General features: G+C 38.4%; 1 protein-coding gene across 2 annotated transcripts in view; it reads left to right on the plus strand.

Annotated features, from left to right (window-relative positions):
- Chuk (component of inhibitor of nuclear factor kappa B kinase complex) overlaps nucleotides 1-12,243 on the plus strand; it is a 38,636-nt gene that overhangs the window by 15,417 nt on the left and 10,976 nt on the right. For both annotated transcript variants that reach the window (XM_052185315.1, XM_052185323.1), the window contains exons 10-15: nucleotides 3,699-3,893; nucleotides 5,512-5,614; nucleotides 6,275-6,398; nucleotides 7,072-7,223; nucleotides 9,995-10,056; nucleotides 11,653-11,762. In XM_052185315.1, the coding sequence (XP_052041275.1) occupies nucleotides 3,699-3,893; nucleotides 5,512-5,614; nucleotides 6,275-6,398; nucleotides 7,072-7,223; nucleotides 9,995-10,056; nucleotides 11,653-11,762 (746 nt within the window). The remainder of the gene's footprint in view (nucleotides 1-3,698; nucleotides 3,894-5,511; nucleotides 5,615-6,274; nucleotides 6,399-7,071; nucleotides 7,224-9,994; nucleotides 10,057-11,652; nucleotides 11,763-12,243) is intronic.

Genomic DNA, 12,243 nt, shown 5'->3' on the forward strand with positions numbered 1-12,243 from the left:
CTTAACATAATTAATTTGATACTTACTTGATAAGGAATAATGGTAGGAAAATATTAAGAATCTTTGTTTTCTCTAATTAAACCATTATGCTTTTATAAAAACAGAAGATTATATGTACATTAAAAGATGCTGCAGTCCATATCATGCAGTCATCTAAGATCTCAGCTTACATAATCCAAGAAGCAGTCGTTGGCTTCATATCAAGGGAGGGCAGGCACAGGGTGAAGTGCACGTTTTATGTTCAGAAGCAAGGCTCCAGTGATGCCGCACAATGGGACACTAATGGGTCCTGCTGCAGATACTGTGAGGGATTGGTATTAACGGCTGTTGTGCATTCAGAAGTGCACATTTATGGTAGCTAAATTCTTTGTGACCTGGACCTTCAGTTATGTGCTTCTATATATGGAGTCATGACCCACAGTTTAAGAAGCTGAGACCCACAGTCAGGCTTTCAAATCACATTGAGAACTCATAAATGTGTAAAGTCCAATCTGGACATCAACTCAAAAGTAGGATTTTGAGTACATATTGTTATTATTCTTAGCTGACACTGGAAAGATCTGCCTTCTGTTTTTGTTTTTCTAGATCGTTTCTCTAGGTAGCCCTGGCTGTCCTGGAATTAACCGTAGACCAGGATAGCTTGAACTCAGATCCATCTGCCTTTGCCTCACTAGTGCTGGGATTTCAGGCCTGCACCACCATGCCTAGCCTGATACTGGTTTCTCAATTTGGTTCTCTTGTACTGTGCCAAAAAAAAATCATTCTGTGGTGTGTAAGCAGTGCAGAGCTTGGTTAGCCTCTTATTTCTGTATTGCCTTTAAAAATATTTAGTTGTACATATGGGTCCTTCCCCACCACCCACCCAACTTACACTAATCAAAGCATCACCCCTGCTTTTTAAAATAGTTATTCTTAGACTTACATTTTTCAATCTTTATTTTCTAGTTTTGTTTTGTTTTGTTTATTTTTTGAGAGAGGGTTTCTCTCTGTAGCCCTGGCTGTCCTGGACTTGCTTTGTAGAGCAGGCAGGCCTCTAACTCACAGAGATCTGCCTGCCTCCTGAGTGCCGGGATTAAAGGTGTGCACCACCATACCCAGCTGCCTTACTTATTTTACTTTATTTATTAGTGTTTTGCTATATTTGCAACATCTGCGTGGTGCCTGGTGCTCATCCTCTTCCCTTCCCTGAGGAGTCTGCAAGCCTTTGCTGTAGAGTGTGGGGAAGGTGTCTCATGTTATTTGTGCTTCATAAGCTTCTAGTTTACAGCACCACTATTGCTCTGTCAGTGAGTCTTAGCAAATATTTACCTTCTCTTTATTGAGTAAATTGATAACCTTTCTCAAAGCATCAGTCCTTTTTTTTTTAAAGACTTATTTATTATATGTAAGTACACTGTAGCTGTCTTCAGACACACCAGAAGAAGGTGCCAGATTTCATTATGGATGGTTGTGAGCCACCATGTGGTTGCTGGGATTTGAACTCAGGACCTCTGGAAGAGCAGTCAGTGCTCTTAACCGCTGAGCCATTTCTCTAGCTCCTCAAAGCATCAGTCTTAGGAGGCTGAGAGAGGCAGACAGATCTCTGAGTTCAAAGTCAGTCTGGTCTGTAGGTCTACATAGCACGTTCCAGGCCAGCCAGGGCTACATAAGATGAGTAAGGAAATTGTGGAGTACTGTTCATAAAATTCAGGAGGCTTTAAGTATACTTCCTAGGCTGGAACTAGGACTAAATTTTGTAAAATTAGAGTTAATAGGGGAAAGGGAAGAGTAGGAGAGACTTATAGGCACGGGATACAATGAACAAAAGTACAGAATCATGAGCTACAAAGCTGTTTAGTATTGTTGGACATTTTTAGATATACTGTACCAGGAAGGCATATATTGTCTGATTTCATAGCAACAAAATAGTTGCTGAAATATTTTTCTTTAAGAAAACACTTTACAGAATCTAAAACAGTTTATGCTTCAGGTACTGGAGAGATAGCTGTTGAAGAATGTATGCACTCTTACAGTGGACCCAAAATCTGTTCTCAGCATCTGCATCAGAGAGCTTACAAAGCATCTGTAACTCCAGAAGGTAGAGGCAGACCGATCTCTTTGAGTTCAAAGTCAGTCTAGTCTGCAGGTGTACATAGCACGTTCCAGGCTAGCTGTCTGCCTTTGCCTTCTGGGTGCCAGAATTAAAGGGGTGTGCTTCATGCCTAGCATAAAAGTTTTCTTTTTAAATTATTCTTTTTACCCCCTTTGTGCTCCTAATGTAACTATATCCTGAGCTCCTCCTTTATTCTGTTACTTTTTATTCATCCTGAGTGAGGTAACCCAGTCACAAAAGAACACACATAGTATGTTCTCACTGATATGTGGATATTAGGAAAAAAAAAAAAAAACCTCATAGACCATACGAAGCTCAAAATGAAGGGACACCAAAGTGTGGTTGCTTCAGTCCTACTTAGAAGGGGGAACAAAATAATTACGGGAGATAGAGGGTGGGAAGGACTTGGGAGGGAGAGAGGGGGAGAAGAAGGAGGGGAAAAAAGAGGGAGCAGGATCAGGTATGGGAGGAGCTGGGGATGATATACAGAGGGTCAGAAAATTGAAAAGAGGTGAGTAGCAGTGGGGAGGGGAACTGGGGGTAGCCATCCAAAATCCCAGATGCCAGGGAACCAAGAGGCTCCCAGGATCAACGGGGATGACATTAGCTGAAATACTTTTTCATTCTTTGGCTGTCTCTTCAACCATATGTATGTATGTATGTATGTATGTATGTATGTATGTGTGTATAGCTTTTTTTTTCTAGAACCATTAATCCAAAATTCTGTTCTATTTCTCTCACTGTGCCTTTAAGTGACCATGAGACTGTTTTGTTGTCCAGCTTTGGGCCCTTAGGGATATTACCACCCCAGGATTTGGTTGCTTCAGGAGAATAATAATACTTTGTCCTGTTGAAAAAGAAACCCGTCTCTTCTATTAGATGATTGTTTCTTGAGGCAACGTGAGGTAGTTAAGAGTTCAGATCCCAGCTCTACCTTCTTCAGTTGTGTGAGAAGCCTTTGGGAAAAGGGAAGTCTGAGGATCTAAGTTCAGGGATGCTGTGTGGAAGCTCTCTACTCTGTGGGTTTCACTTATGAGATACTTTATCAAAGGGAGCATTTCCTTCTAGGGCTGTGATAATGTTTCTTGAAATAAGTTTTTTAAACTAAAATTTCTTTTTCTTTTTTTTTAATTTTGTGCATCCCTACAACTTCAATATGTTATTTAAGAAAATTAGTATTTTTCTCAAATACTGGGCATGGTGGTAAATGGCTTTGATCCCAGCGCAGGAAGACAGAGGCAGGAGGATATTCTGAGTTTGATGCCAGCCTGGTTTACAGAGTGAGTTCCAGGACAGCCAGGACCACATAGAGAAACCCTTTATCAATAAGTCAAAATGTACACCTCCCAAAAAAACAACAACCAGCCAGTCAAACAAACAAACAAAAACACCAAAACCACAACCTTATATTGTTTAGAAAAACAAACCTGGGGCTGGCTCTAGTAAATTGTCATTTTGTAAGTATAGAAGACTTTATTGCTTTGGAGAACAAGTGAGCCTTATCTAGAACTGAAATAATTCTTGTGCTTATATTCCCCCTTTGGTATCTTTCACGGAATTGTTTATGTGATAAATGGTCAATAAACATGTTTTTTTATTTATACAGATAGTGCACATCCTAAATATGACTTCTGCAAAAATCATTTCCTTTCTGTTGCCATGTGATGAAAGTCTTCATTCACTACAGTCTCGAATTGAGCGGGAGACAGGAATAAATACAGGTTCTCAAGAACTTCTGTCAGAGACAGGAATTTCTCTGGATCCTCGGAAACCAGCCTCTCAGTGTGTTCTAGATGGAGTTGTAAGTTCTTGGAGGGGTAGGGGGTGGTAGGGTCTAACTTCCGATCTTCCTGCCTCATGAAACTGAAATCACAGGCCTGAGCTACCTGCCCAGGGCTTTTTTAAATTTTTAGTTGACTAGTTTTTGTATTTATTTATGGATAATGCTATAATTATTCAATACATGTGCATACTGTACAACGATTGAACTCTAAGAGAAACAATTTCATTCTTTCTGTGAAACTGTTTCCATTTCTGTATGTTGAAATTTGCAAACTTTTTTTCTTTACTTACATTAAAATATATAACTATTATATAGACTGTAGTTATCCTTGCATCCTGTAGAAACTGAGAATGAAAACGTGATGCACACATACAGCTAGGAGCTGTGGTACATCCCTTGATTCTCAGTATTTGACAGGGAGATCCTGTGAGGCCAAGCCAGTCTGGTCTACATAGTAGGTTTGAGGCCTGCCAGTGCTTTGTGGAGAGACTGTGTCTTAAAAAAGATTATTGTAACTTGTATTTTGTTTCTTCTTATATTTAGATGTATATATATAACATACCCATCTCAACTGTAACTCAGACTTTATAAAAATAAATTTAAATCAATATAAAAATATTTCTGTTCCTCATGTCCATTACCTCTTAGATTTCCATTCTACCCATCCCATTAATCTACTTTCTGCCTTTGTAGATTTGCATGCCTGTATGTGTGTGGGTATGTCTTTCTGAGGGTTTGTATGTTTATGAGAGTCTACATGTACATATGTCCTGTGGAGGACAAAGGTCAGCCTCAGTGCCATTCCTCAACCACAGTCAGACTCTCTCATTGGCTGCAACTTATTGATAAGGCTAAGCTGGTGGAGCCACCATACCCAACTCTTTTTAAACTGTGGTTTCTGGGGAATCATACTCTGGTCTCCGTGTTTGTATAACATTACTGATGGAACTATTTCCCCAACTCGCATTATATTTTGAGCTTTTTCAGTGGTATGGTGTGTGTAAGCATTTTATTCCATTCCTGTTTGCCTTTTTGAAAAGCGGTCTTTCTGTGTAGCCCAGTCTTCTCACCCTATCCTGTGCTGAGATTACTCTGGCACCTAATCTTTTCTTTTTGATTACTACATAGCATTTTATTCTGTGGATATATAGCCTTCTGTATTTGTTTTTTGTTGGTGTTTTTTTTTTTTTTTTTTTTTTTTTGGCACTTGATTGCTAAAACTAGAAAAACTTTTATTATTTTCTGTTTTCTTTTAGCAAACAAAATGACAGTGTTTGCTACAGCATTTAATGTACATTTATTTACCATAATTTTTCTTATACCTCCTCGTCCATCTTGCTCTTCTTTTGTTGGCCTTTCTCTCCCCAGACAGCCCCCTCCTGCTTTGTCATCACGGGAATTCCATTGCCCCCTCCACACCTTCTGAGTTTGTTCTTTAGGGTTCTGTAGTTTTCACTTTGGCCAATATATCTTCTTTTCCCCTAAAGTAAACCTTGGGCCCTAAGTGTATAAATAAAGCACATGTGAATGCACATTGACTTTGTCCATGGCATCGCAAAGAAGAGAGTCGGGTGCTTAAGGATTTATAAATCTTGAGTTTGCAAGAATCTTCAAATTTCGGTTTGTTTCTTTTTAGAGAGGCTGCGATAGCTACATGGTTTATTTGTTTGATAAAAGTAAGACTGTATATGAAGGACCATTTGCATCCAGGAGTTTATCTGATTGTGTAAATTATATTGGTAAGTAGAATCCAGTTAGTGACTGAACTTGAATCTTGAAATAACATGATTAGTAGATATGATCTTTTAATGTTTTTGTTAGTATCAGTATCTGAGGTTCTATATGTGGTTGAAAATGGATTTAATGTAGTTTGGGAGGTGTGAAGGTAGACTTAAATCATCATAGCCCCATCATGTGGAAGACCTCCCTTCCTGAGCCTGGGGCCTATAGAGAGGAGAGTGAAAGCCACTATTAGTTAAGCCTGCTCTGTAACTGTCCCTTCATTGTATGTGCTCACATCTGTGCACACACAGCCTATCCTGTGAAGCTGAGCTGTGGCTTCAGGGCATAATAGCTATTTTTCAGAACCGGAAAAAACTGGTAGACTGGGGAGGAGATGGAACTTGATTTAAAACTTGAAAGAAGTAAAGAATTTGGATTAGTAGAAAGAGAAGGTGTATTCTTGACTGGAAAGAAGCAAGGTTAAAATAGAATCATTCAGGAATAATGTCCAGCTCTTTGAGAGAAGCAGTTGTGTCAGTCATGCGGCCCTTAGAGAAGGGCAGGCGGGAGATTCCTTTTAGCATCTATGGGATTAATATTTGGAAAGGAACTCACGAAGAATGAACTATAATGTCCTTGGAAGTAGCTTACCTCCCTTAATACCATTCTACTTACAGTTCAAGACAGCAAAATACAGCTGCCAATTATACAGCTGCGGAAAGTATGGGCTGAAGCAGTGCACTATGTATCTGGACTAAAAGAAGACTACAGCAGGCTCTTTCAGGGACAGCGAGCAGCAATGTAAGTGGGTTGTTTTTAAGTATAATGCCATGTGTGTCATGTACTCAAGATTTATTATTGCCAGGTTTCACTGAGAAGGATTGTGTACAAGGCTAAAATATTGGGCATTCAAATTTTTAAAAAAATCATAATGTGTTTGTGAGCATGTATATATTTACATACATATTTACATACACAGAAGCTAGAGGTTGATGCTAGGTATCTTTCCCTTATTGTCTTCCCACCTAAGCTTTGAGGCAGGATCTATTACTAAACCTGGAGCTCACTGAGTTAGACCGACTAAGCAGTGAGCTCGTAGCATCTGTGTCCCCCTCCCCGCCAGCCTCTTAGCCCTGGGTTACAGGCACACACTACCAGGCACTAAACTGAGGTACTCATGGGTGCAAGGCAGGCATTTCACCTGCTGCACTGTCACCTAATAATATTCTAATCAAACTTACAGATTTCTTATGAATAGTGTAAAATCATTCAGCTGTAATGACTTGGAAATAGTTGCTGAGTGATCTTAGTTGAAGAAGATTGTTTATCACAGACATCACAGGCAGGAAATAGGTCAGCTATTTCTCATGAATTATAGAAATTTAGGTTTTGGAGTTTGGATACTGTATGTTTGCAAATTGTTATTCAATGTTTCTGAATGTTGATAATTTTGTTTTGTTTTTCTGTGGCTTAGGTTAAGTCTTCTTAGATATAATGCTAACTTGACAAAAATGAAGAATACTTTGATCTCAGCATCACAGCAACTCAAAGCTAAATTGGAGTTTTTTCGCAAGAGCATTCAGCTTGACTTGGAGAGATATAGTGAGCAGATGACTTATGGGATATGTAAGTATTTGGCTGTAATGTATTTGTAAGAATTGTCTAGTCTCTCAAAACCATCTGTTCTTTTGTTGACACATAGCCAGTTATCTAAATTCACAGCAGAACAACACATGGGATAACTTAAGTCATCAAACTGTTGATGTCTGTTTTTTGTTTTGCTGGTTAGCTCATTTAATTCCTTAATTGAGCGACTTATTTCATAATTGTAGCAAAATTACTTAACTTAGAGAAGATGAATAATACAGAAGAGACTTAAGACTGTGACTTTTAAGTCTTACTTTAAAAAGGCATACAGAGTCTATACTGAGATGACTTCTTAGCAAATATTGTACTGAAATGTGTGCTTCCCCCAGTTGGGGTACTGAAATCAAGATCCATAAGATAATGGTAGGAACTCTGGGAAATGATTAAGTCCCAAAGGAATCTTCATGGATGAATCATTTCCTTTAACAAAAGACTAAGAGAGATTCCCTTGCCCTTTTTGCCATGAGAGAACACAAAAGGCAGCCATCAATGAGTCAAATCTCCTCAGATTCAAGCACTAAGAAATAAATTCCCATGGTATATTTGCCACCTAGAGTACATTTGCCTTTGTTTTCTAGTTTTGTTCTAGCAGTGTAGCAGCCCAAGTGAAGGAACACAGCCAGGGGAATCTTAAAATTAATTTGTGTTTCTGATATATATATACACACACACACACACACACACATACATACATACATACATACATACATACATACATACAAACAATACATATAATTTCCAAGGTCATGGTTTTTTTTTCTAGCCCATCTGCTATAGCATTCTAGCTACTGTTTTCTTATTGAACACAGTCTTCTAACTCAACCTTATCTTCCTTTCCTCACATGTGTTAAGGATTCATAAAGAGTTAAAATTCAAATAAACTGAATTTGCTGATTTCATGAAACATGTCTTTTTTTTTTAAAGAAATATGTTCTTTTTATTTGACAAAGTTATGGATATCTCAGAATATCCAGTTAGTGTCCAGTTAGTGATCAGAAGTGTCCAGTTAGTGAATATGTTTTTTCTCCAGTGCTATTTCTTTATTTGCATATTATGGGCATTCTTGTGAATGACAAAGCATAATTATTTCATTAAAGCATCTTTGACTTGTCATACTGTACAACTAGTGAACATACTAGTTAACATAGTAAAATAGATCTAGTTGTGCTGATACTAACATATCAGTAGAATATTTGACAGTGACTGTCTTGTTACTTTTCTCTTGTAGTGAACAAGGCAACTTATAAAAGAAAGCATTTAATTGGGGGCTTTGTTTACACAGGTTGAGTCCATGACCAGCATGGCGATTGGCAGGCAGGCAGGCAGGCAGGCATGGCTGAGATCTGAGTGCCTACATCTGATCCGCAGGCAGGAGGCAGAGAGAGCAAGACTGGGCCTAGTGTGTGCTTTTGAAACCTCCAAGTTCATTTCCACTGACATAATTTTCCAACAAGGCCGCACCTCCTAATTATTTCTAAACAGTTCACCAACCGAGAACCAAACATTGAAATATATGAGCCTGTGGGAGCCATTCTCATGGCCCTGTGATGTGAAACCACCACAGTGATAATTAAATTGTGGGGAAAAGCATGCATAGATCAGATTGTCTGCCTTACTTGTGAGAGACTAGAGAATATATCTTAAAACAATCACATTCGTGAGAACACTTGGAGTAAAGGTGATAGACTTTTCTTTTTATACTTTATATAATTTTTTTATACTTTTATAATTTTTACAGTACTGGAAATTGAACCTAGACCCTTGTGTTGTTTTTGATATAGGTTCTTATTATGTAGCCTTGGGTGGCCTGGAACTGACTACATAGACCAGGCTGGCCTTGATCTCCCAGAGATCTGTCTGCTTCTGCCTCTCAAACTGGAATTAAAACAGGTGCAGCCAAACTCAAAGCTTTATGTACACTAGACAACTCTTCTACTACTAAGCTACATTCCTAGTCAACATTTAACTTTTCTGAAACAAATTGCTTTAAGATAAGATTTTTTTTTCTTTTTTTGGGTTTTTTGGATTTGGTTTTTTTCGAGACAGGATTTCTCTGTGTAGCCCTGGCTGTCCTGGAACTCACTCTGTAGACCAGGCTGGCCTTGAACTCAGAGATCCGCCTGCCTCTGCCTCCTAGAGTGCTGGGATTACAGACGTGAGCCACCACCGCCTGGCAAGATTTTTTTTTTAGGGGGAAAAATATATACTATTCTCCTAGAACTTCCATAACTGCTCTGTGGATTAAAACAACATAGATGTAAAAACTCAGAATTTCAAGGCTAGAATCTAAAAATCAAGGTCCTAGTAATGCCTTGATTCCTCTGAAACTTGCAAAACAAAGATTGCTTCCTAACTCCCTAGGATTACCAGCCGTGCTTACTGCTCTTTGACTTATCCCTTTAGTTGTCATGTGGCTTTCTCCTTTGTGTTTCTGTATAGCCCTGCTCCCCCAGTCTGTTCTCTCTAAGGACACTGAAAAAGAGTCACTCTGTGGGAAGGTCTAGCTTACTCCAGTGTGAGTACGTACATAGGTGATTAACTTTATAAATTGACCTATTTCCAGTGAGGTTTCCATCTATGGTATTGGGGCTTAGGAGCATAGGATGCCTATGTGGGAAAGACACTTTAAACCCATTATGTATCTTTGATATTGATAGATACAGCCAGGCTAATGCTTATAGATATAATTATTTAAGGAAGCCAATTTAGACTTGATTTTTTTTCTTTTTTTTTTTTTCTTTTCTTTTTAGCTTCAGAAAAAATGCTGAAAGCATGGAAAGAAATGGAAGAGAAGGCCATTCACTATTCCGAGGTAAAAATCATTGAGATCATTCTGTGTAGTTAATGTCTCCATTAGAAGTTATCTTTGATTTTGACATATAAAAAGTATTTATCTTTTCATTCCTGAAATTTAGACAAATACCTTGTATATATGCTTTGAAAAGAGTTGAAGGTTATGGGCTATAAAACCAAAGAAAGGCATTGGTATCTTCATTAAACTCTAGTTTCCATTTTGTGTGTGTGTGTGTGTGTATTATAATACACATATGTATGTGTGTATACATATATACATATATGTGTGTATATACATATATACACATACACACATATATATGAGGTGTAGTCTTTTCTAATAGGCTTGTAAATATTAAATGGAAGTCAATAATGAGATGTATCATTAGTAATTTTTCTTACTGGTTTAAGTAAGGTGGCTTCACATCTAGTTTAAATGGGACAGTTCTATTTATACCTGATGTCTTCGCATAATTATCAATAGTACCCTGGTTCATTCTCAAAACTATATAGGTTTAGAGAACATATACCTTCTAAGGGAGGAATAGATGATTCCCTAGGTGGTATATTCCTTTCTTCTCCAGTATGTCCATGGTCTTGTGCTGTCACTTCCCTTGGTGCCAATTCATATTTACACTGAGGATGTGAATAGGGCAGTTGGTATTGTGGGACTGATATTGCAAAAAATGGCAGTAATTTCACTGGCCACTTAGTTTGTCTTGTGAATGGCATTTCTGTTCTTTTGCTTCTCCAGATGCCAAAGCAAATACGGGTAGTAGTTGACTGCCATTGGAAGGGAGACATAGGCGTGTTTTTATTTTATTTTATTTATTTATTTGAGACAAGGTCTCACTGTATAGCCCTTGCTGGTCTGGAATTCACTGTGTAGACCAAGCTGCCTTTGACTCAGAGATACATTTGCCTCTGCCTCCTGAGTGCTGGGATTAAAGGTGTCACCACTGCACCTAGCATAAGGTGTTTTTATATGAAAGACTGTCAAAAAGGTAATAAAGTTCCCACCATGGCTGAGGAACTATTAGCAGTTACGGCTGCTGGGGAAAAGGAAGTCAGTTTTCTTTAAGGAGGTGGTCCCTAATAGTTTGACTATGTCCTGTTGTCTGGCCTCACATTCAGTAGTATATGATCATCACATATTGGACTCTATGGATTATTTAAAAAAAAAAAAAGACATGAAGCTGAGAGGGGAGAAAAGGGGCTAGAGGGGAGATCTGCGAGGGGTTGGGTAGTTGCGGGGAGTGAAGATCAAAGTACATTATATGCACCTATGAGTTTCCAAAAAGTTAGTAAATTATTATTATTATTATTATTATTATTATTATTATTATTATTAAAATAGCTTTAACCAGTCTAATGTGCTTTAGGCTGTAATCCCAGCACACAGGAAAGTAAGACAGGAGAATTATAGGTTCAAGAATAGTCTAGGCTATGTAATACTACTGCCTCATTAAATAAACAGTTAGCTTTAACAAAATTACCTTGTTATAGTAAAATATTCAGTTCTACCGCTACAGCAGATCATGCTCTACCTTTAAGACCCATGCCATGTTTTATATGGTAGTACACCTGTCATTTCTTGGTTTGTGTCATATTTTAGGTTGGTGTCATTGGATACCTTGAGGATCAAATTATGTCTTTGCACACTGAAATCATGGAGCTGCAGAAGAGCCCCTATGGAAGACGCCAGGGGGACTTGATGGAATCTCTGTAAGAATGTGTCTGTGCTATTGGTCTTGATCCTATACTTTTTTGTTTTGTCCTTCCTACTTATATCTGGGTTTTTCTTACCTCTAATATATTTCTGTGATATGATTGTCTTAACACTCGTCTGTTTTGTTGGGAAGAGGTGTCATGCAGCACATCAAGGGACAGAAAGGGTGACGATTCACCTCTTCTGCCAGGGTGGGCCCAAGAATTGACTCAGGTTGTAGGCTTGGTTGCAAGCACCTTTACCTCCTGAGCCGTGTCTCTGGCCCTTAGACTATTTTAAAAGGAAGATACTTCTTAGTCATAGGGACTTTGGGAAATAACCCTCTGGATTAGTAATCTATGATTTAAAAGAAAATCTCCTTTGTGTGTGTGTGTGTGTGCGTGTGTGTGTGTGTGTGGTGTGTGTTTAACGTTTGTTTAAATTACAGATGGTTTCCCCATTTACTTCCCTGTTGGTCTGAATATAATCTCCTAACTC

The sequence above is a fragment of the Apodemus sylvaticus genome, chromosome 1 (assembly GCF_947179515.1).
Source record: "Apodemus sylvaticus chromosome 1, mApoSyl1.1, whole genome shotgun sequence".
NCBI lineage: Eukaryota > Metazoa > Chordata > Mammalia > Rodentia > Muridae > Apodemus > Apodemus sylvaticus.